Here is a 22,928-nt window from a genome sequence, read left to right as displayed (position 1 = left end):
AGACAAGAAGAAGAGCTTTTAGCAGGTGGTTGTAATTGGACAGTCAGTAGTGAAGGTCTCGTGGGAGGCTAGTGAGGGTAGAAATAAAGAGGAAGGAACAGATGTGGGAAATACTGCCGAAGAAGAGTCAACGGGGTGTGGTAACTGATTGAATATGAGAAATGAAGGAAGAGAAAGAGCCAAAGATAAACACCAAGGCTTTTTATGTGGAAGAAGGGTAAATTCCATTGCATTTGCAAAAAGAATAGTCAGGAGAGGCTGGTTTAGGGTTAAAGAGGATGAATTTAGTTTCAAAAACAACTTGAAATGGCATATTAGATGGAGATGTCCTATGGGCAGTGGGGGATACCAGACAAGAGTTCAGGAGAGGTCAAGGTTGGAGATAGGGATCTGGGAGTAAACTGCAGAGATGATAGCTGAAGCCAGGGAGTGACTAAGATTGCCAAAGGAGAGAGCAAAGAGACAGGAGAAAAGAAGGCCAAGGACACCCTGGAGAACACTCAAGCTGTGGAGGTAGGGCAGCAGGAACAGTCAGCAAAGGAGCAATTTGGGAAGGAGAATCTGAAAGAGCCAGAGATGGCAAAGAAGCCAAGTCAGGGCTTCCCAAGTCATGGAGCCTAATAAGGTGAAAAGGAAAACAGATTGGGAAGTCCTTCTTGTCCCCATAGACAGGCTAGCAGACTCAAGAACACCCTGAGTTTCACCATGCTTCTATGCTAACTTGCAAGAGGCCCTAGGCCAAGTCACTTCATCCTTGATGCCTTCCTTCTTTTGATTATTTCTGCTTAACGCATAAAGCTTGACTGAATATATATATGTTTGCTTGTTGTCTCCCCCATTAGAGGATAAGCTCTTTGGGAGAAGTGGCTGGGTTTTTTGTTTGCTGGCCTTTCTTGGTATTTCAGGCCATGGCATATAGCTGGTCCTTCATCAAGGCTAGTTAATTGACTTTATCTGGGCCTCAGTTTCCTCATCTGTCAAATGAGCTACAAGGCCTCTGGGGTCCCTTTGCAGCTCTAGGCCTCAGGGGCCACGTCCGGCTCTCTGGGACAAGTGAATCGGCACCTCGGATAATCACAATTAGGTCCCTGGCGGTTACTGCGACCACTCCGACCCCTACACAGCGCCTGCTCCCTCCCACACTGGTTCAGCTCCACTCTGCCTGTGAGAAACTCAAAGTGCCCGGAACCTTTCGACTAAAGTCGACTCCGGAAGTGCTGTGTCGGATCCCGGAAGTGCATTCACGACGATTCCGGTTTCCCTGGGTGACGATGGCGACGAGTTTCGAGTGGCCGTGGCAATACCGATTCCCTCCTTTCTTCACGTGAGCCTCAGACCTGCTTAGGGACACCCCCTACCCACCCTTTTGAGGGGCTTCCTCTCCCCACCTCCCCCTAGAAGTCGTTCTCCATCCCCTCCCCTCACAGCAGAAGACCGCCCATGCTTCCCCCTCCCTGGAGCTCTCCTTCTTCTGCCCCTCTCGCCGCCTGGTGTGCCCCTCCAAGCCCTGATGCCTCCCCATCCCTTTCGGACCCCCTCATCTCCTCATTCTAGGTTACAGCCGAACGTGGACACCCGGCAAAAGCAGCTGGCGGCCTGGTGTTCTCTGGTCCTGTCCTTCTGCCGCCTGCACCGACAGTCCAGCATGACGGTGATGGAGGCACAAGAAAGCCCGCTCTTCAACAACAATAAGCTGCAGAGTATCCTATCCTCCCAGAAGGAGCCCCACCCCACCCCTTTCCTGCCCCTGTATGCACATTGACCCCCATCCCCCATCCCCAATCCTCTAAGGATGGGACCAGGCTGCAGATTTAGTCTCAGATGTCTAAACAGACTTCCTAGCCAGGAGGGGTTGGTGAGTTTCAGATCTGTGACACCTGAATGACTGCTTCCCTGGGGTGTCGTAGAAGGGACTGAGTTTGGGCTAAGATGTAGCCCCCCTGAGATTCCTTCCAGCTCAAGAGATGCTTAGATTCTATGGCCTGCCCAGGAGGGGTATGCAGTTCTGTATTGATCCACCCATCGCTTTTCTGTCCTCCTCCTTGTTTGGGTTGTTAGTAGAGTGGCTGGCCCATTAGTAAAGGACAAGCAGGTTGAAGACCAAGTTGAGCCTCAGCAAGAAAAGGAGATGTGGGTATTAATGTTTTGGCCCAATAAATGTATCCCAGATGCTGGTTTCTCTGCTAAGCAGTCTAGTCCATCCTAGCCCAGAGAGTCTAGGGAATCCTATCACCTTTCTGTTTCCTTTCTTCTCTCCCCTTCTATTAACAGGTTCATCCTTCGAGCATCTGGGAAAAACAGAATAGCATAGACAGAGGACAAGAAGTTATGTTATTCCTGTAGCTGTTCTCCCTGTGACAAAAGCCTTTTAGTCAACAAATACTTTAACTCCCACAGTGTGCTAGTACTGGCTAGATGCTGGAAAAGGGCAGAAAATCACCCCTACCTTTGGGGAGTTTACATTCCATTGCTGAATTATATGTACATATATATACACATGTACACACATATACTTATATACATACACACAGATTTAAAATACACAAAGTAAATATAAGCCCTTCTTTGCCTACCCTATTTCCCAGGAATGTCAATCCAGATCTCATTTGAATATTCTAAATATAATGTATGGTATCTCAACATGGAACTATCTCCGAGGTTTTATTCTCTTTTGGGGTTTTGATTTATAATTTGTTTTACCTCCCATGTCTCAGTCATTCCTTTAACCCTGAGTCAGGGAAGCTTCCTATGGAATCTATCCAGATTGTGTTGGAGGAACTAAGGAAGAAAGGTGGGTCCCAGTCCTCATTCTTTTTACTGTTTCTTTCAGGATGATTTTACCTTTGAATAGACCTCAGTGTGTTTTCCTGCCTTCCCTTTGTCTTTGTCCCTCTTTTACCTCTCTTTACCTTCCCTTCTAGTGGCAGCAGAGTCCAGGGTGATTGGCACAGTAGCAGCTGTGCTTCCTTGATTCATAACTATCTAGCTACCTCCAAAAAATGGGATTTTAGGGGGCAGTGAACTAGTTTAGTAGATTAAGAGCTAGGCCTATAGATGAGAAGTCCTGGGTTAAAATTTGATCTTAGATAACTTTATAGTTGTGTGACCCTGGGCAAGTCACTTAACTCCCATTGCCTAGCCCTTACTGCTCTTCTGCCTTGGAACCAATACACATTATTGATTTTAAGACAGATGATAAGTGTTTTAAAAAGAAATAAAAGCACAGTTTTCTTACCCATCCTCTTTATACCTGGTGTACATGGGAAGAAGGTAGGAATGTTCCTTGGTGAAGGCAGCAGTGGATTTGAGATGGGTTCTGGTTATGGGAAGGATTTAATTTCTCAGTGTTGTGAAAGTGGAACTTCCTCTACTCTCTTCCACCTCATTAACCCTCTTAGCAATTTTCCAATGTATGATTGCTTTCCAGGGAACCTGGAGTGGTTGGATAAGAACAAGTCCAGCTTCTTGATCATGTGGCGGAGGCCAGAAGAATGGGGGAAACTCATCTACCAGTGGGTGAGACACCCCAGCATCTTACAGAACAGCACCTTACCATAGGGGTAGAAAGAAATTGGGTTCAATACTGTGTGCACAAGTAGTCCACTGTGCAGATCTCCATACCAAGTATGTTGGAGATGGGTTATAGAAAAAGACTACATCTGGGGCAAGCCTCAGTTTCTCCAGACAAATAAAGCTTTCCTCTTTCGCTCCTTACCAGCAGCAGCCAAGGAGCAGGGTAAAGCTGTATTTTCAGAGTTGTAGAGTGGGGGTATACCACAAGCTACTTTATTGACCAAAGGTTCTGACCACAGGAGATAAATGAGGAAAGGGCAAAAAAATAACTTGAGGCCTCCCCCTCACACAAATATTCAGTCTGCCTCTAAGTCACAGAATTCCAGTGAATTTCTTTAAACCATTGTGGAGTCAGAACAGACTCTCCTGAAACTTCTAGCCACAAACCCCAACCCCTCCAAAAAGGGATGCAGCATTTAGTATCAATACAACTTGTACAACAACATCCAGACCCCACCCTCTTTCCTGAATAGGTAGCTAGCCAGAACTAGAGTTCCCTCAGACACGTGAGAAGTTGTGGTTTGAATGCTGTGTATGTATGTAAATATAGCTTCCCTTAGGGAATATGGCTACTCAGCTACTCTTCCTCAGAGGCTAAAATCAGCTCTGGTACCTGATTCCTGAATTAGAAGGGTGGGGTCGGTGAGTCAGTGAGGTGACAACCCCAAGGAACTCTTTGGCTCCACTTAGCCTTCATTTTCTATGTCTACAGGTTTCAAAGAGTGGCCAGAACAACTCTGTATTTACCTTTTATGAACTAACCAATGGAGATGATACCGAGGATGAGGGTAATACATTTGTCAATGCACCTCCACCCCTTTTGAATACTATTTTTCCCATTTCCTGTTTTGCTATCCATCTCATATTCTTGATCTCTGGGCTGCAAACCCTGTGAAAAAGCTGTGTGAATGTTGGTATTCTTGTGTGTGTGGTTGGGAGGGGCAGAGGATAATAATGACTCCTCATCCCCTCCTGACTCAAGCATAAACTGAAATTAATTGGGGGAAGGGGAGGACCTAACTCAAGTATTTTGACTTCTTGTCAAGAATTGGGATGCATTTTTCTTTCTGGATCATATCATTTACTCTCTAACTCCAACCTTCACTTAGATCCTCAGAATCATCTCTCATTTCCTAGAACTAGCTTCTAGATCAATAGTAGAATTGACAGCTCTTGTCTATTCCCCCCTCCCCCCCCCCAGGTCCTTCCTTGACTCTTTGCCCTTACCTCCTGGTTGCCATCCTGCATAGTGGTTGGCCCTACCCACCAGCCTAGGTTGGGGAAAGCTCAAGATTTTGTCAGAAGCCAAGCTGGGCTCCTCCTTGATATAAAGGGGATGTACATGTCATGACCTGTGCTACCTTGTTTTTGGCCCTTTATATCTCCAGTCATCTTGCCTGTCTCTTCCCAATCCATCCTCAATGGCCAGGAAAGTTGGATAGTATCCCAGACCAGTATAGCCTTAGGATATACCCTGCCTTCTAGCTTAGGTGCCAAGTGATTGGGGGTTTGCCCTTTGCCCCTCCTCTACCAGGTACTGTAATGTTAGGAGGAGTCTTATTTCCAGCCCACCAGGGATCTTAAGTTCAGCAGCTCACACTAGTCATAAACTAACAATGGTTCGACCCACTTCTACCTTTTAGAACTTCAGATTGGGGGGGTCCCCTATTCATAAGGGCTCCCTTACAACTCTGCTTTCCCCACAGAATTCCATGGGCTGGATGAAGCCACACTTCTTCGAGCTCTGCAGGCCCTACAGCTGGAACACAAGGCTGAGATCATCACTGTCAGCGATGGCCGAGGGGTCAAATTTTTTTAATGGACTCCCTTTCCCTCCCCCTTCCTCAGTTCTCCAAAGGAGACAGGCTCTGTCCCCACAGATTGGAGCTTAGACCCAATGTAACTTAAAAGAACTTTTCAGTTTCCCTCCCCAGTTGTGGGCTGGGAGAACCATAGGAGAATTTGGAAGAGAATTCTTCTGTTACCCCACTGTTCTGCTCCATGAGTGGGTTGAGGTAATAGCCCCAGAGGGAAAAGATGTGCCTAATTTCTCCTTATTCTTTCTACTTCATTCCAGACTTCAACTGATCCAGGGTCAGTAAACCCACAAAATATATTGTCACACATATCTACAGCATCTACTGACTTCTCAAGTTTAGTCTGGATTCTCTAAAAGTGGGGTAGGAGTTAGGTGGAGGGCCTGGCTGCAGGCAGCACACAGGGCATCATAGGAATAGGAGATTGGAGAGGGAGAACTGGCAGCAAAGTGCCAGGTATGGCTCTGATCTATGTTATTAAAGCTGGAGTGTTCAGCTCCCCCTCCATGCCTTTGTCCAGGTGACTCTATTATGTGTGTGAGAGAAAAGTCCTGGAACTGAAGATGGTGAGAGTGTGTGTGAGAGGGTAAATCTTAACATAGAGATTTCCCTGTGGTCTTTTAAATGTGCATAGGGAATTTGGGTCTGTTTTCTCCAAATTAATTCTAGTTCCTTCTACTAGTGTTTAGCCATTAATGGTTTCTTGGTCAGCATTGAAAGACCTTTCAACTTGAAACACTTCTGATTCAAGCTACAGTGCAGGAACAGCCAGTCCCCTCTTTTTCCTCTACAGGTTTTAGGCACTGGGTGGGGCTCTCTTTAGTAGTCGGAAACAAAAGGGTTAAGGCGGATTTGGACTTTGCTTTATTGGATAGGTGGTCAAACAGGAAAACGCAGATGGCTGCAGGACAGCTAACTGGTCCAGGTTGTGGTCCGTTTGGTGGAAAGGGAGGTTGGGGGAGAGGGGGCACGAGTTGCGGACGTAGAGACTGAGGTCTCTGAATGTTGGAATGGGTGATGGAGAGAGGCGGGTCCTGACAGGATAGCTCCTCCTCAACCGGAGAAACAGCTGAGTGACCCCGGGGGGCGGGGGCGTGGAAAAGAAACCCAGGCGTTCTGTAGTCCTGGTGCCCTCTGCCTCTGCTTTCGCTGCTGGAACTACTCAAGCCAGTTAGTGGCTGGGGGGGGTGGGGCTGCCTTATCGAGGGTGAGCAGGCGGGTGGCCGCCTCACCCCGACCCTGGAACCTAGAGCTACTCACATTTCCTCCCCCTTCTCCAGGCTGGCGCGCAATTCTACCGCTCTGCTCCCTGTATTTCGGGGAAGAACTTCTATTCAGAACAAGAATTGACTTCTAGGGGAAAGCGCTTGGAGAGAGGTTGTCAGCTGTGAGGGGGAGGGCGAGTATCTGTGGGAGATGAGACGGAGCGGGTCTTAAGGGGTGGAGTCTGAAATGAGGCAGGTTTAGCAGCATCAATAACCAAACCCTTCCTGGCTCGCGCTGGGGGAATGTGAGAACACAGAAACCCCGAAGGGGCGGCCAGGGGTGGGCGGGAGGGGTGGGGTGGAGGATAGGCGGAGGTTAGGGAGGGAGCCCCCCAACTGAGGGGCCTATGGGCAGGACTAAAATGGAAGGGGCGGAGCTCTGAAGCAGGAGAGCTGGGGGCCGGGGCTGGAGCCCTATTGCAGGAGCTCGAGCCCTAACCCGAGCGAGGCTCTGAGCTAGCGCAATTCTCTAGACTCAGACCCCAAAGCGCAGAGTCCTGCTCCCCCTGCCTCCTGGTCTCCAGTGCCATCAGACCCTTTCTTTCCTGATGCTGGCTCCCCCTGCTCCGGATCCCCCTGTTCCTATGTCTCAGACCGAGGCGGACCTGGCGCTGAGGTCCCAGCCGCCTCCCGCTCCTGCCGGGACTCCTCGCCTCGGCCCGGTACCCCGGCGGATGCGTCGCTTCTCCGGAAAAGGGGAGCTCCGACCACGTTCCACGCGTTTCAGCCGCCGCAGTTCAGTAGACCTGGGGCTTCTGAGTACTTGGTCTGAGCCCGCCCCGCCCCTCCCTGATCCCCCGGGCCCTCCGGATTTAAGCAACCCAGGCTCCCCCAAGCCTTTACAGCCTAGCTCCGGGGAGCAGGCGGAGGGCGCACCGAGCGGGGGTCCTGCAGGGAAGCCAGAAGATCTAGGGCGTCCGGAACTCTCAGGTTCGGGGGGAGGCCTGGGTTTCGGGGAGATGCTGCAGAGCCCCGGTGGGGTGGCGCCGGAGAGGCTACGAGAACTGGAGGAGAAGGAAGATACAGAGACACAGGCTGTGGCCACGTCCCCGGACGGCCGCTATCTTAAGTTCGACATCGAGATCGGACGTGGCTCCTTTAAGACTGTCTATAGGGGTTTGGACACGGATACTACGGTGGAGGTCGCCTGGTGTGAACTGCAGGTGAGAGTTTGGGGGGCACTTGAACTGTGGCAGAGGTCAAGAGAAGGTAGCAAATCCCTTCCAATCCAGGAACCCCTTCTGTGGAATCTTCACGGCTAAGAGATCCTGGATTGAGGGAACGCAGGCAGGATCTCAAGTTTGTCTCCCTTGCCTCTTTCTTACCCACTTGTCCCAAATGAACTGCGTTGAGGGTTACTGCTAGTCTGATCACTTTAGCTGGACCACAGAGATCCCACAGAAAAAAACTGATGGGCAGCGTGCAATGGGGTCTGTTGGCCTTTAGGATTTCCCTAATTTTCACCTCAGCTTTAGGTCAGAGGAGAGCTTGGTCACCGATCCCGGTTGCTGGCCTGAGCTGTCCAGATAGAGAGTTGGGGTTGACCCTGAGGGGTTAATTGCTTACTCTTCCTCTCACCTCAACCTCAGAGATCTAAAGGGAGACCAACCCTGGATCCTTTCTCCTCAAGCTCCCTCCCTAGAGGTCACTGGAGGTCATGGATGCAGAGAAAGAAGTTTCAAGTCTCTGAGGCAGGGTCTTTTCAGCGCAGGGGATTTAGATGGACCTCAGCAGGACCTATATTTCGGGGATTTGGGGAGTAGTGCAAGAAGACAAGGACTATACGGGAACCTCTAGAACCCGTTACTCTAGTCTGCTTTTCTGGCAGCATTAACTCAGAGAAGTACCCTCCCCCCTAAAAAAAAATCCTTGGAACCTTCGAGAAAGCGAGAACAGGGACCCTATGTCCTGTGCTGGGTGTCGGAGCACACCTGATTTCTCAATTCCCTCTTGGCCCCACCATCGACCCCAACCCTTGAAGTGTGGGTCTGGGCTCTAGAGTGTGAGTACTGGAAGGGGAGTGTGAAATCGCTCTTGTCCCCCTCTTCCCTCTTCCCCCTGCCCTACTTCAGATTTCACTATGACTTGAAGAATAGAATCCGCTGTAGTTTCCATCTCTGGGTCCTGAGAGAGACTACTTAGACCCCGATCTTTCAATGAGACTCGTGGGGGAGGAGCAGAGGCGGAGTGGGCACCTTGAGGGAAGGGTCCCTCCCCTCGGGTCCTGGCACCAGGCTGGTCCCTCACTCCTGCCAACGCCGCGCCCTGGGACCAGGGCCAGGAGGAGAGAGGCGGCCAAAATGAGGGGGGTGGAGATGAGGGAGGAGAGTCGTGGGGCTGGGGCGAATGGTGGAGGGTAGGTCTCGGGGAGAGGCAGGGGCTCAGGCTCCAGGAAGCCTCGTCCAGGATCTTCGCACTCCTCTCTACAATCCTACCTTGACTCTAGTCTACCTAGTTCCTCTCGTACTCCTACCTTTCCTCTTCAGCCTCCCCCTCCTGCCTTTCCACTTTTCCTCCAACATGCTTCCCCCTCGGGCCCCAGGTCGCCCCCTCCCACTCCCAGCACCGGAGCTGGGCACAAAGACAGCATTGAACTCTAGGCCCCTGGACCGTACCACATAAAGACGCTTGTGTTCGTCCATGGGGGTCCGTGTACCGCGTCGGGTGCGTCCTTGGAGCCAGAGCGGGAGGGCGGTCCGGGTGGGGCCGAGACCCGGGAGCCTATTGGGCAAGAGCCCCACCCGCCCCCAGCCCAGCCCCTTCCCCACCCCCAGGACCCAGACCTCCCGGAGTCTTCAGCCCTACTCCTCAAGTCTCATCCCCTACAGCGCCCCCCGCCCATTCCCTTCCTCTTAGACTCTTTTGGCTTCCCCCTACCGCTCTTATCCCGAAGAAGACCCCGCTGTTCGTTGCAATGCTTATTTGGGCATTCTCGAAGTTTGAGAGACACCCCCTAGGCATTGGGTTCCAAATGCCATCCACTGCTCCCCCTCCCTCAGACTCGGAAACTGTCCCGGGCGGAGAGGCAGCGTTTCTCCGAGGAAGTGGAGATGCTGAAAGGACTGCAGCACCCGAATATCGTCCGCTTCTACGACTCATGGAAATCTGTACTCAAGGGCCAGGTCTGCATCGTGCTGGTTACTGAACTTATGACTTCCGGCACTCTCAAGACGTGAGTTCGGGAACCACGGGCCATCAAGACTCAGGGAAGAGGGCAGAGGTGAAAGCGCAGGGGAAATGTTGGGAGTGGGGAGAGCTATTCGAGAATGAAGCGGGGTTATGCACAGGGGCGCTCCGTAGAGGAGATGGAGGATCCCAGAAAGAGCTCCACCAAAGAGGACTCCAGGCTCTAGATTCTCCTAGAGCTAAACTCACATCCTTTTTTCTCATTCCAGATACCTGAGGCGATTCCGGGAAATGAAGCCTCGAGTTCTTCAGCGCTGGAGCCGACAGATCCTGCGTGGGCTGCACTTTTTGCATTCCCGGGACCCCCCTATCTTGCATCGGGACCTCAAGTGCGATAATGTCTTTATTACCGGTCCCACCGGCTCCGTCAAAATCGGGGACCTTGGCCTGGCCACCCTGAAGCGCACCTCATTTGCCAAAAGCGTCATCGGTGCGCTACTCCACTGCAGTCTACCTTGACTCTTTCTTACCTCGCTCCCATTTGTTTCCCCCACTTGACTCACTGTAGAGTTAGAGAAGTACTGGAGCGGTCCCAGAATGCCCCAACCTCACCTCGGGAACCTTTGAGATCTGGGTATAGCAGGCTATAGCAACTCCTTGGCAGTGTGACCAAATACCGAAAGAATTTAAACCCCAAATGAGCATGCATTGGCCAACCGGGCCCTAATACAGATGTGGGGTTCAACCTGCTCTCTCCTCACTCCCGAAATACTCTCGCCTTATCGGGTTCTTGCCCTAGTCGAAACTCCTCTATTACGGGATCATGGAGAGAACAGAAGCCACCAGTTGATCCCCATTTTGCTCCCATCTAGGGACCCCGGAATTCATGGCACCTGAGATGTACGAGGAGAAATACGATGAGGCAGTGGATGTGTATGCATTTGGCATGTGCATGTTGGAGATGGCCACTTCGGAGTACCCCTATTCTGAGTGTCAGAATGCTGCGCAAATTTATCGAAAGGTCACTTCGGTGAGGAAGTGGAAGGGAAGGATCCCCCAACAACTGATTCTAGTTCTTCTTCCCAGGCTCCTTTGCTGCCTCGTTTTTTTTTTTTATTTTTTTAATATATTTTATTTGATCATTTCCAAGCATTATTCGTTAAAGACATAGATCATTTTCTTTTCCTCCCCCCCACCCCCCATAGCCGACGCGTAAGTCCACTGGGCATTAGATGTTTTCTTGATTTGAACCCATTGCTTTGTTGATAGTATTTGCTGCCTCGTTTTTAATACATATTACTGGATATGCACACACCCATATATATTCCCTCTGAGAAGACAAAGGCTCTAACCTTTATTTCCATCGTCATCCATTCTGCAATTTGTGAGAGAAATTAGGTGGTAGAGGGTGGAGAGAGGCAAACCCTAAGTCTTGCTCCCTTCTCTTCTTTCTTCTGCCCAGGGCACCAAGCCTAATAGCTTTCACAAAGTGAAGATACCAGAGCTGAAGGAGATAATTGAAGGCTGTATACGGACTGATAAGAATGAAAGGTGGGGGTTGCGATTGGAATTGCATAAGATTTGGGGGTGGGGTGGGGAAGAGGGAAATGAAGTAAGAAGATTGAGACAAGGAGGGCTAGGGGAGGAGAAAGGAGAACCCCATATCAGCCTCAACTAATCTTACCTGCTCCACTCCTAGGTTCACCATCCAGGACCTCCTGGCCCATGCTTTTTTCCGAGAGGAGCGAGGAGTGCATGTGGAACTGGCAGAAGAGGACGATGGGGAGAAGCAGGGGCTGAAGTTGTGGTTGCGAATGGAGGATGCCAGGAGAGTTGGCCGTCCTCGGGACAACCAGGCCATTGAGTTTCTGTTCCAACTGGGAAGGGATGCGGCTGAGGAGGTGGCACAGGAAATGGTGAGAGGGCTGGATATTAAGGACAAGGGAGGAGATGTGTTTTGTGGGGGAAGGATCATGTTACTGCATGGAAGAAGGGGCAAGGTGAGGAAAGAAAGCAAGATCCAAGTGTGGGTGATGTGAAAGAGGAGAGGGGGAGAGGGAATGTTGGGTCCAGCCAGTTTAGGAAAGGAAGCTTGGGGTGTTGAGGTGCATGATGCTAATTTGGGGGAAATCTGGGTTAAAAAGGGAATCTAAGTATATCCTAGGGGCTGAATAAGATCTCTTCCCCATGCTCAGTTGGTAGGGAAATTGAAGTTGAAAGTCTTGGAGATCTCATCCATTTCTAATCCTGGATCTGGTGATTTGGAGGAATGATGGCTGGGGGTTCTATTTTAAATGTGTGTAAGCATGTCTGTCTCCGTATTCATTGTCATTTTCCTTCCCATCAGGTGGCTCTGGGACTAGTCTGTGAAGCAGATTACCAACCAGTGGCTAGAGCTGTAAGAGAAAGGGTCGCTGCCATCCAGCGCAAAAGGGAGAAACTTCGGAGAGCAAGGGAGACAGAGCAGATTCCACCACCCCCCGGACCACCTCCAGTCATTGCCCCCACAGCTCCTGGTCCTGAAGCTCCCTTCCTTCCTGAACCTGAGGAACCAGAGGCAGATCAACACCAGCCATTCCTTTTCCGCCATGCCAGCTACTCTTCTACCACCTGTACGTCATCCCTGACTTATGGCACTGGGCAGCCCCAATCTGGGATTTTGGATCCTTGGGGCTGGACTTGTAATACCCCATACCACCTCTTTAGAACAGTCACCCCAACTGGATGGGAAAGACTCTTCCTGCTTCTAGCCCTTCAGCTAGCTGTCTCTAGGAAGGAAGAAATGGAACTGGGTTTAAGGCCCTTTACCACTCAGGCATACTCCTTTTCTATCCAGCAACTTTCTCTTAGCCCTTTCTAATTTCCCCTTTCTTTGCCCCTCTCTGGCAGCGGACTGTGAGACTGATGGTTACCTCAGCTCCTCTGGCTTCATTGAAAATTCAGACCCAGTGCTCCAGCCTCCTGGAAGGGAACCATTTAGCCCTGCTGATCCCCAGATCTCCTTGCCCTCGGTGAGAGGCTAAATTTGGGGAAGGGGATCCTTTGGTTTTAGCTCTAATTCATCTTCTGACTTAGCAAACCCATGGGCCTGGATGTTCCCTCCTTCTGACCCCATGGTCCCTGGCAATACTTTCTTGGAAACTTACCATTCTTGACTGCTGCTCCTGACCCAATTTCCTAGGAGGTCAGGATCCTTGACTGTGACCCTCCAAAATCCAGAATCACAGAATGTCAGAATGGGAAGGGGTTGTCCAATTTCTTTTGACCCCATATCCTTTCATCTTCTTTCCCAGGCCTTTGCCTTGTCCATTCCTCGATCTGGTCCTGCTAGTGACTTCTCTCCTGGGGACAGGTATGTTCTGAGCTAGGGTGGATAGAGTGGGTGTTGGGATGTGATTGGAGGAGGAATTGGGGATAGTGTGCCTACAACCTCCCTCTTTTTTCTTCTATCTCCATTTTCTCCAGTTATACTTCAGATGCAGCATCAGGGCTCAGTGATGTGGGAGAAGGGCCAGGAAGAATGAAGAGACCCCCTGGGAGAAGTCCAAAGCGCAGACCTCGATCCCGCTTACGTGTTACTAGTGTGAGAAAGGGGTGATGGGACAATTGGACTCTGGGAATACCACAAGAAGGACCAGGAGGGAATCATGAGGGAATCATGAAGGACGGTGGGAAGGGGCTGGGAACACAGATTATAGATGGAAATGAGGACCTATTCTGTGATCTGGTTTTGATGTCTAACCTGTCCTCTTTCCCTAAAGTTTAGTCACTATCACTTGGGGTTAGGGCAATGACCTCTATCCCATGCTAATTCTGTACCCAAAGGTGTCGGACCAGAATGATCGAGTCGTTGAGTGTCAGTTGCAAACACACAACAGCAAGATGGTGACCTTCCGATTCGACTTGGATGGAGATAGTCCTGAGGAGATCGCAGCTGCCATGGTTAGGAGAAAGGGAAAGAGGATTTCATGACTGGGCCCAGAATGGGTCTCTCTATATTGATGGCCCCCAGCCCTATTCTAGGCATGGTGGGGGATACCAAGAAAGAAAAAGGCAATGGTTCTTGGCCTCGAAGGCCATTTGGGGGAAAATTACTTGAATCCATAAGACAAGGGAAGAACATAAGGGAAAATCTAGCCAAGTGTTCATTAGAATGACATGGATATAATGTCAAAGATTAAAGAGATTGAAAAGGTAATGTGGAAAGAGCCCTTGTTCTAGAGTCAATGAGTAAGTCAAGAAACATTATTAATCACCTACTATGTACCAGGCACTGTGCTAAGGGCTAGGAGTCAAAGAACCAAGTTTAAGTCTTACCCCTGATACATATTACCTGTCTGACTTTGGATAAGTCACTTGGCCTCCATAGGTCTCAGTTTTCTTATCTCTAAAATCAAGCAACTGGGCTAGATAGCTTCTGATGTACCTTCCAACTCCAAGTCTTTGATTAGCTCATTGAGAACCAATCAAATCAATGATGATTTTTATAGCTAAGGCTAGCCTTCCATTTAATTCAATCAAAATTTATTAAATGCTTTCTGTGCAGTGTAATGGGTAGAGTGCTGGACTTGGAGTCAGGAAGAGTCATTTTCCCGAGTTCAAATCTGGCCTCAGACATTTATTAGCTGTGTGACTTGGGCAAGTCATTTAATCCTGTTTTCCTCAATTTCCTCATCTATAAAATGATGGAGAAGGAAATGGCAAACCACTCTAGTCTCTTTGCCAAGAAAACCCCAAATGGAGTCACAAAGAACTGAAAATGACTGAATAAAAAAATGTGCAGAGCACTAGGCTAAGGCCTGGAAGTGATAAAAAGTTGCTTTTATTTCTCTTGCAACTGGCATGGTTCTCTTTATATATTAGCTGCCAAATGAGTATTGAATTGCTGAACTGATTTTATTGAGATGATACATATTGAGGAAATTATATGCTTGATAAGTGCTTGAGAGGTAAACATGAGGTCTGGGGCAGCTAGACGGCTGCATAAAGATAGGAGATCCTGAGTTCAAATGTGACCTTAGACACATCCTAGCTATGTGATCCAAGGCATCTCACTTAATCCCAATTGCCTAGCTTTTCTGCCTTGGAACCAGATACTTAGTATTGATTCTAAGACAGAAGAGAAGGGTTTGGGAAAAAAAATATATTTTATGAGGTCTGAAAAGTAGAAATTTTTTTTCATTAAGTAGGAGTGAATATCCAAGAGATGGCTTGGAGGAAGTTCAAAATTTAGGCTAATTAAGAGGAAGGGGGAATGATATTCCAAGTAGGGGAAACAGCATTAATAAAGGTCAATATGAAGGATGATTTTTTAAAAACTGGCTTAACTGGTGATATTGGTCAACAGGGGGAGAAATGTTGGGACCAGTTGTTTTAGCTTCAATGCCAGGCTCAGGAGTTTGGACTTGAGCTGATCAGTCAAATTTCCCATGAATACCTTTATAGCATTCAGCATTCTGTTGCATTAGGTGCTCTGGGGCATACAAAAGAAATGTGGGCCACAATCTTGGTCCCAGAGATCATACATTCTAAATGGGGAAGTGACACTAACCTGTGTGGGGAGCAGGGGATTAGCATTTATATGGTTCCTACTATGTGCCAGGCAATATTATCTCATTTGATCCTTATAACAGTCCTCTGGGAGTAAGTGCTGTTATTATCCACATTTGATAGAAGAGGAAGCTGAGGCAAACATAGGTTAAGTGACTTGCCTAACATCACAGAGCCAGTGTCTAAAACCAGGTTTGTATTCAGGTCTCCCTGAACCTAGGCCCAGCCCTCTATCTAATTAGATTTAGCAGTATTGAGTCATTTTGTGGTAGTTCAGAGAGAATAAAGAAGGAAAAGACAGAAAAGGTTTCACAGAGAAGGGCAAGGATTAGGCTCAAAATGTCTTGCTGGATTTGTTTAGGTGAAGGGGTGTGGGAGTCAAGTAGAGGGTAATCCAGCTAAGAGAACTATAGATGGAAATTAAGCATGGGGTGTGTTCATGTGTTGTGGACTGGGAGAAATTAGGAATAGAGGGAAGGGTTCCTGTGTTCCCAATACAGGGAAATGTCATATAAGCAGATCAGGACCAAGTTATGGCAAGTCTTAAAAGCCAGGCAGAAAGGTTTGGGGTCTATGTACAATGTGATCAGCAATAGGGAGCTACTGCAGATTCTTGAATATCAAAATAGCATAATGGAAGCAATATTTTAGGGAGGTTAGTCTGTTAGTTGTGTGTGGAATAAATTAGAAAAAAAAGACCAGTAACAGAAAGATTGGCTAAGAGGCTGTTGCAGGCTCCAGAAATGATATGAAGAGAGTTGAACTCCAAGGAAATTTAAGAAAGAACTGGATGGACTCATTGTCAGTTGAGTCCAGTGACATTTTGGATATAGTGCTTTGTGTATCTGGTGACAGAGAGAAAGATAGACAGAGATAAATGGATGGGTTGATGACTAGATGGGCAGCACACATATACCTATAGACACACATGTGTATTGGGTGTGAATGGGTATATGTTGAATATTGGATATACAAAAAAGGAAAAATCAAGGACTAAACTAGAATTTATAATCTAGAAGACTGGAATAAGAAAACTGCCATTAAAGGAATGGAAATGGTTCCCCAGGCTGAAGATTGAGAGGCAGTGTTGCCTAGTGGAAAGAGGATAGGGATTGGAATTATGATTTCACCAATATAGGGAACTCCAGAATGAGGAAAATGAGGCCAGCATCTTCTCTGAAACAGAAAGTCTTAGAGAGTTGCTTAGGACACTAAGAGGTTAAGTGACTTGTCCAGTGTCACAAAGTCAGTGTCAAAGGCAGGGATCTGAACCTTTGTTCTTCTTGACTCCAAAGCACACTCTATTAAGTCATGTTGTATAGTGGAAAAACCCCTGGATTTGGAGCTTGGTACAATGTACATAGTAAGCACTTAATAAATGTTCTGTCTATCAATCTACCTACCTATCTATTCATCTACCCACGGAACTATCAACTTTTCCATCAATCCATTTTTCTATCATCCATCTATCGTCCCATCAATCCAACTATCCATTCATTTATCTACCCACCTATCCATCAATCCATCTGTTTATTTACCTATCTTTCTGTCTATCTCTCTACAGAATATGTGGTTTTGAATCCAGGCTGTATTCCTTACTGCCTCTGTGACCTCAAACAAGTCACTTCAAATCTTTGGACCTCAGTTTCCTTGACCACAAAATAAAGCGGTTAAGTTAGATGAACTCCTAAATTTCCTTCCAGTTCTCTGATGAACTCATTCAATTGAGAATTCATTGCCTTTAAGATAGTATTTCTGAATAGGAAGAATCTGGGGATGGGAATTTAGTGGAAGACTAAATAGAGAAGGAATAATTGAAGCTTTGCAGTTGGACCAGATGAGGAGTATAAAGGGAGAGGAACAGAAGACGGAGCATTGAGTCTTAGAAGACACCAATAGTCTGAGAATGGGAAAAGGAATCATTGAAGGAAACAGACAAGGAGTGGTTCAAGAGGTCGGAGAACTAGAAGAAGCAAGAGCCATAGAACTCAAAGGAAAAAGTGTCAATGAGGATTAGATGGTCTAGGTGTCAAGTAGGATTAATGACAGCAGTCACTGACAACCTCATAGACAGTAGTTTTGGCAGTGTTGTGGGTGGGCAGGGATGGAGTGAAAGCCATTTGAGGAGCTTGGCAGTAAAAATAATTCCTGAAACATTCTCCCTTCCATCTACCCACCCCCTGCTCCTTCTCTCTCAAAACCCTTTAATGGCCCCTGACTGCTTGCAGAATAAAGGACACCTCTCTTACCTTGACATTCAGGGTCCTCCATCATCTGGCTCCAATCTTTCTTTCCAGCTCTCTCATTTACTATTTCCTCCCCTCCATGTATCCTGTACTCCAGCCAGTCTGGACCAATTCCCTGAATTGGCCATGTGAATTCCCAACTGTACTCATGATGTCACCCCCAAGTTGAAAGCCCTCCTTTCTCCTTTCCACCTTTCCAGAGGAATGAATGGGTGAATTCATCTCTCTGAATCTGACCCATCTTTCCAGACTGATTTAAAATCCCACTAACTCTGGTCTTGGCCCTAACTAATTCAGGGTCCTACAGCCTGGACAATTCAGATGAACCTATGACGCATTTTCTGTCTTCTGTAGCTAGCTGTCCTTTTGTGTGGGTGTGTCTTGTACTCTTGAGTTTCTCTATCCTCTCCTTCATCTAGCACAAGTATTTTATACAAAATAAGACTGGTCGAAAGGCCAGTAGTACTCTCCTCCAAAGGAATAACAGGGTGTGAAGCCAAGCTGCCTTGTAAGAGATGTAGGTGGTGTGGGGTAGTGGAAATAATTTCAGATGCAAACTATTACTCCTGCCTCTAATACTTATTTGCTAACTCTCAGTGGGCCATAGACTTGTCATTTTAATCATTAGTTAATCAATCAATCAATGAACCATTATTTATTACCCTACTATGAGCCAGGTACTGGGAATACAATGACAAAAAAAAAAGATAATGGAGAACCACTGGAGTTTAGTAGGGGATTAAGGTGGCCAGACTTGTGCTTTAGGAATTATCTCTATCAGCTACTTAGAGGATGGATAGGAAAGGGGAGAGATGTTAGGCAGGGAGACAAAAGAGGCTATTGCTAGGGCAGCTAAATGGTTCCGTGAATGTGCCAGGCTTGGAGAGGGGAGATTCTGGGTTCAAATTTGACCTCAAACACTTCCTAGCCATGTGACCTCAGGCAAGTCACTTAATCCTAATTACCTACTCCATACTGCTATTCTTAGGACCAACACTTTGTATTGATTCTAAGACAAAAGGTAAGGATTTTTAAAAAGAGAGACTATTGCAATTGTACAAGTAAGAGTGTGAATAGAGGATCTAATTTTCCTCTTCTGTAACTTGTAAATAAAAATATCTTGTATGGCCTACCTCAGACTATTAAGAGAATTGATAAGATAATGAATGTAAAGGGCTTTACAAACCTTTAAAAGCTACATAAATAGTAGCTAACCATTATAATAATAGCTAATAATAATATTGTTGCTATTTATAAGTATATTACATTTATTTTATAGCTATTAACTATCAGTTCATAGGATCATAAATTTTATAAGGGGAAGTTCATCTAGTCCAACCCTATCAGAGACTGAGAGGCTTCTCTCTGCTCAAATTGTGACTGAGCAAATATTTGAATTTAGGTCCTTTGATTCCAGGTCCATGATTCTTTCCTAGCTGTGTGACCCTGGGCAAGTCACTTAACTCCCATTGCCTAGCCCTTACCACTCTTCTGCCTTAGAACCAATATACAGTATTGATTCTAGGACAGAAGGTAAGGGTTTAAAAAAATATTGAAGATCTAAAGGAAAGTGATATGAGAACAAGAAGAGATACGTATGGGAGCAAGGTAGCTCAGGAATAGGAAATAGTATTTGAGCAGGGATTAAGTACTGAGAGCATGAGGAACAGCATTCCACTTTTGCTAGGCATTCCTTAAGTCCACCCAGATGCTTGTGATTGAAAGCAGTCACTGAGATCTGGAGAAATAAGAGCAAAGAGTATTTTTGTTGAGAGGAAGAAGGAAGAACTGATCCTTCACTCTAACCTATGTTGAATTTCCCCAGGTATATAATGAGTTCATTCTACCATCTGAGCAGAATGGATTCCTGGGCCGGATTCGGGAAATTATTCAGCGAGTGGAGACCTTGCTAAGGAGAGAAGGAGGCCCTGTGGGGGCCTCTGCAGATGCTCCAGCTCCCCAGGTCAGCTTTCTTGCCACATTTATAATCAACACCCTACCCCCCACTCACTGTAAGATACTTTATCACCCCAACCCCTTCACTCTACAACCTCCTTTACTTGAGCTCCCCTATTTCAAGACTGGAGACCTTCCATTTTGTGACGCAAACTCCCTGTTTCCAGCAGGAGGAGCCCATGATACCGGCTCTCCCTGGCCCCCTCTCACTCCCAGTCAGTGGTATGTACTGAGTCTTCCCTTTGCCCTTGCTGATCCCTAGAGAAGGAAGGGGTGTCTCAAGGGATTGATATGGGAAGATGATCTAACCAGAGCCTATGGTGGAAGGGAGGCCTGGGACTAGAAGCTGCAGTCTAAACTCTCCCTTTCTCCCTTGCAGAGACCAACAGTACCTCCCTGGAGCAGAGAAACTGGACATCCTTTCCTTCCTCCCCTCTGTCTCCTGGACTCCCCTTGTCACCAGGGTACCCCTTGTCTCCTGGGAGCCCCTTTTCTCCAGGTCCTTCCTTTCCCATTGAAACTCCCCATTTACCTATTACTTCCTCCCCATATCCCCTCGTTTCCTCCCAATTTCCTTCCAGTCCCTCCCAGTTCCCCATCACTTCCCAACAACCAAGTGTCCCTCCTTTTCCCCTCAATTCTCCACCCCCATTTCCCCCTAGTTCCCAGTTCCCCACCACATCCTCTCAATTCCCCCCAAGTCCCCCTACCTATCCCTCTACTTCTCTACCTACATTCTCCCCTAATTCCTCCCCATCCCCCATCACATCCTCCCAGCTCCCCCCAAATACTTCATTTCTCCCCAGTTCCCCACCTCCATTTCCACCTAGTTGTTCCCAGTTCACACTCAGTACTTCTTTTCCTCCAAGTCCATCTCCTCCTCTTCCTCCACCCCCTTCAACACCCCTCCTTTCCCTGGCTGGTGCCTTCTCTCTGGCTGTGATGACTGTGGCTCAGTCCCTGCTAACACCCCAACCTGAGCTCCTTCCTCGACCTCCAAGCCCTCCTGCCCCTCTGCCAAGTCCCCCAGCACCCCTTGTACCATGTGGCTTGTCAAGTTCTCCAGCGTCCAAAGCTGAAGAGGAAAGTGGGGTGAGTATAAAAGGGGGTACCGAGGAAAGTTTGGAGACCTTGATCGTAACTTGCCTTTTAACTATTCCAATCTTTTTAGGCCGTCCTCAGTTCGCAGTCACTCCTGGTTGAAACTAGGCTGTCACCCATCACAGAAGGTGTGCCACCTAATCTCTAATGACTTCACCCGTTTAGTCTCTCAGCAAATATCTAATCCCTGCTCTCTTTTCTTCTTTGGGCATCAACAACAGAAGGGAAGCCACAGCTTGTTGGGCGTTTCCAAGTGACTTCATCAAAAGAACCAGCTGAACCCCTTCTCCAAGAGCCACCAGCTCCACCTCCGGGTTCCCCAGAACCTTGTACCCCTGAGAGTTCAGACACAGAGGACAGTGCTGAAGGAGGGCCAGAGACTGGGGAGGCTCTAGCTGAGAGCGATCGGGCAACAGAGGGTCTGGGGCCTGGAGCAGAGGGGGAGGATGGGCAGGAGGAGAAAGAGTCCTGGATGGGCAGCAGCCCTCCTCCTCCAAGCCAGCCCAGCCCGGTGTGGTTGAACTACACATACAACAGCCTGTGTCTGAGCAGTGGGGACTCAGAGAGCAGCGGGGAGGATGAAGAGATATGGGCGGAGCTGCAGAATCTTCGTCAGAAGTGAGGGGGAATGACATGGGGTAAACTTTGGGAGTGCGGCAAGGGGGAAGGGGGAGTCAATGTGCACATGCTGGGTCCTCCTCTTATGGTCAACTATTTTATACTGTCATAGACACCTGTCTGAGGTGGAGACATTGCAGATGATGCAGAAGAAAGAGATCGAGGACCTCTACAGCAGGCTAGGGAAGCAACCTCCACCAGGCATAGTGGCTCCTGCCACCATGCTTTCTAGCCGACAGCGTCGCATCTCCAAGGGCAGTTTCCCTGCCTCTCGACGAAACAGCTTGCAACGCCCAGAACCTCCACCCCCTGGTAAGGCACCCCAGCTCCTACTCCTTCAGCAAGCCCCTCTTCCCTGGTTTCTTTCAGGCTCTGAGTGCCCACCTTGGTTGGAGTGGCACAACCCCCTCCCCCATCTTCTCTCCTGGTTCCTCTCACTCAGTATCCATCCTTTCCCCAGGCATTATGAGAAGGAACTCTTTAAGTGGCAGCAGCACTGGCTCTCAAGAACAGCGACCAAGCAAGGGGGTGACATTCGCTGGGGATTTTGGCAGGATGGTGAGGGGGAGCTAGGGACTGAGGGCAGAAGGGAGGAAGATACTGGGGGAAAACTACCTGAGAATTCTCCCCGTCTTCCAAGCCTGTTCAGCCTCCTCTCTTTTTCCTTCAGTGAACCCAGAACTGAAGCAGTGTGGGACCAGGGGAGAGCTGGTGCCTTCAGGACCTGATCCTTGATCAATATAACTCAGCATGCTACACCAGGATAGAGTAGCAGTGTGGCGCAGTGAAAAGACTTCAGTGCTTGACATCAGGAGTTACTTGGATCTGAATCCTTCCTCTGATACTCTGTGACCACGGGCAGGTCACTTTTAACCCTCTGTGCCTCAGTTTTCTCATCTGGATGTATAACAGGATAAAAATGGCTGTCCCTACCTCACAGGGTTGTGAGGACCCCAAAAAAATGTCTATACAGTGCTTTGCAAATCTTAAAAGTGCTACATAAACCTTTCATTGTCAGCTATGATGATTGTCATATTCCAGAGACAGGGGTGGGAAACAAGGGAAAAGCATCAATACCCTAAGAAATGAGACAAAATTTGTAAAGCCTTTTTAAAGCCTGAAAGCACACAACTAGATGACCCACAGGATAGAGAGCCAGGCCTGGAAACAAGAGGACTTGGGGTCAAATCTGGCCTCAGATACATCCTAGCTGTGTGACCCTGGGCAAGTCATTTAACCCAATTACCCAGCCTTTACCTCTTCTGTCCTGTAACCAATCCATATAGATTCTAAAACAGCAAGATTTTGTTTTTGTTTTTAAAGTACTATATGAATGCTAGTTGTTACTATCAAAGAGGAGCAGATGAAGAAACTGTTCTTGTTCTTGGTGTGGAGTGAGCCCTTGGGCTTCCTAGCACCAACCACTAAAACTCCATAAAAATTGCTTGGAGAACTCTTCCCCTCTAATTCCCCCTCCCACCAAAGCTGAGGGCTGGGCACACTCAAGTGAGACTTGTAGAGAAGCCAATAAAAATATTGGAAATGAGTCTGTTGGTCTGTCAGCCCTGCAGGGGATAGGGGGTGGGTGGAGGGGCCCAGCCTCAGCAGTGAGGCAGGGGGGGATTAAAAGATCTCCTCTCACAATGGGGAGCAGAGGTGGAGGACACCCAGTCTTT

General features: G+C 48.1%; 2 protein-coding genes across 7 annotated transcripts; both read left to right on the top strand.

The window, feature by feature from the left end:
* The first annotated feature begins 1,021 nt into the window (after positions 1-1,021).
* VPS25 (vacuolar protein sorting 25 homolog) lies at positions 1,022-5,897 on the top strand. Its single transcript, XM_003340296.4, has 6 exons — positions 1,022-1,324; positions 1,555-1,700; positions 2,738-2,791; positions 3,428-3,516; positions 4,286-4,361; positions 5,280-5,897. Exons 1-6 carry the CDS (start codon positions 1,272-1,274, stop codon positions 5,390-5,392), a joined length of 531 nt encoding a protein of 176 aa, XP_003340344.1. The 5' UTR covers positions 1,022-1,271; the 3' UTR covers positions 5,393-5,897.
* A 1,058-nt stretch (positions 5,898-6,955) lies between these two features.
* WNK4 (WNK lysine deficient protein kinase 4) lies at positions 6,956-22,798 on the top strand. 6 transcript variants are annotated; one of them, XM_007482155.3, is made up of 19 exons: positions 6,958-7,818; positions 9,655-9,827; positions 10,051-10,271; positions 10,654-10,811; positions 11,244-11,332; positions 11,481-11,697; positions 12,129-12,393; positions 12,671-12,792; positions 13,075-13,133; positions 13,247-13,364; positions 13,607-13,723; positions 19,403-19,540; positions 19,704-19,755; positions 19,913-20,625; positions 20,705-20,762; positions 20,856-21,252; positions 21,365-21,564; positions 21,713-21,810; positions 21,923-22,798. In XM_007482155.3, the coding sequence occupies exons 1-19, from the start codon at positions 7,204-7,206 to the stop codon at positions 21,923-21,925; spliced, it is 3,813 nt and encodes a 1,270-aa protein (XP_007482217.1). In that variant the 5' UTR covers positions 6,958-7,203; the 3' UTR covers positions 21,926-22,798. The 6 variants fall into 6 exon arrangements, with proteins under 6 accessions (XP_056672674.1, XP_056672673.1, XP_007482218.1 ...); XM_007482154.3 differs by having other exon boundaries at positions 19,701-19,755; XM_007482157.3 differs by lacking the exon at positions 6,958-7,818 and adding an exon at positions 9,047-9,319 and having other exon boundaries at positions 19,701-19,755.
* The last annotated feature ends 130 nt before the right edge of the window (positions 22,799-22,928 follow it).

This window comes from Monodelphis domestica, chromosome 2 (genome assembly GCF_027887165.1).
Source record: "Monodelphis domestica isolate mMonDom1 chromosome 2, mMonDom1.pri, whole genome shotgun sequence".
Classification (NCBI taxonomy): Eukaryota; Metazoa; Chordata; class Mammalia; order Didelphimorphia; family Didelphidae; genus Monodelphis; species Monodelphis domestica.
The sequence above is the reverse complement of the archived record's forward strand: the minus strand, read 5'-3'. Positions and strand labels throughout refer to the sequence as shown.

What these genes read in the sequence shown, in the direction of transcription:
- VPS25 (XM_003340296.4), top strand. Translation starts at nt 1,272, where the DNA reads ATGGCGACGAGTTTCGAGTGGCCGTGGCAATACCGATTCCCTCCTTTC. An exon ending in GGAAACTCATCTACCAGTGG is followed by an intron (nt 3,517 to 4,285) that starts GTGAGACACCCC and finishes CTATGTCTACAG; the next exon opens with GTTTCAAAGAGTGGCCAGAA. An exon ending in AGATGATACCGAGGATGAGG is followed by an intron (nt 4,362 to 5,279) that starts GTAATACATTTG and finishes CTTTCCCCACAG; the next exon opens with AATTCCATGGGCTGGATGAA.
- WNK4 (XM_007482154.3), top strand. Translation starts at nt 7,204, where the DNA reads ATGCTGGCTCCCCCTGCTCCGGATCCCCCTGTTCCTATGTCTCAGACC. An exon ending in AGGAGGTGGCACAGGAAATG is followed by an intron (nt 11,698 to 12,128) that starts GTGAGAGGGCTG and finishes CCTTCCCATCAG; the next exon opens with GTGGCTCTGGGACTAGTCTG. An exon ending in CCCAGATCTCCTTGCCCTCG is followed by an intron (nt 12,793 to 13,074) that starts GTGAGAGGCTAA and finishes CTTCTTTCCCAG; the next exon opens with GCCTTTGCCTTGTCCATTCC.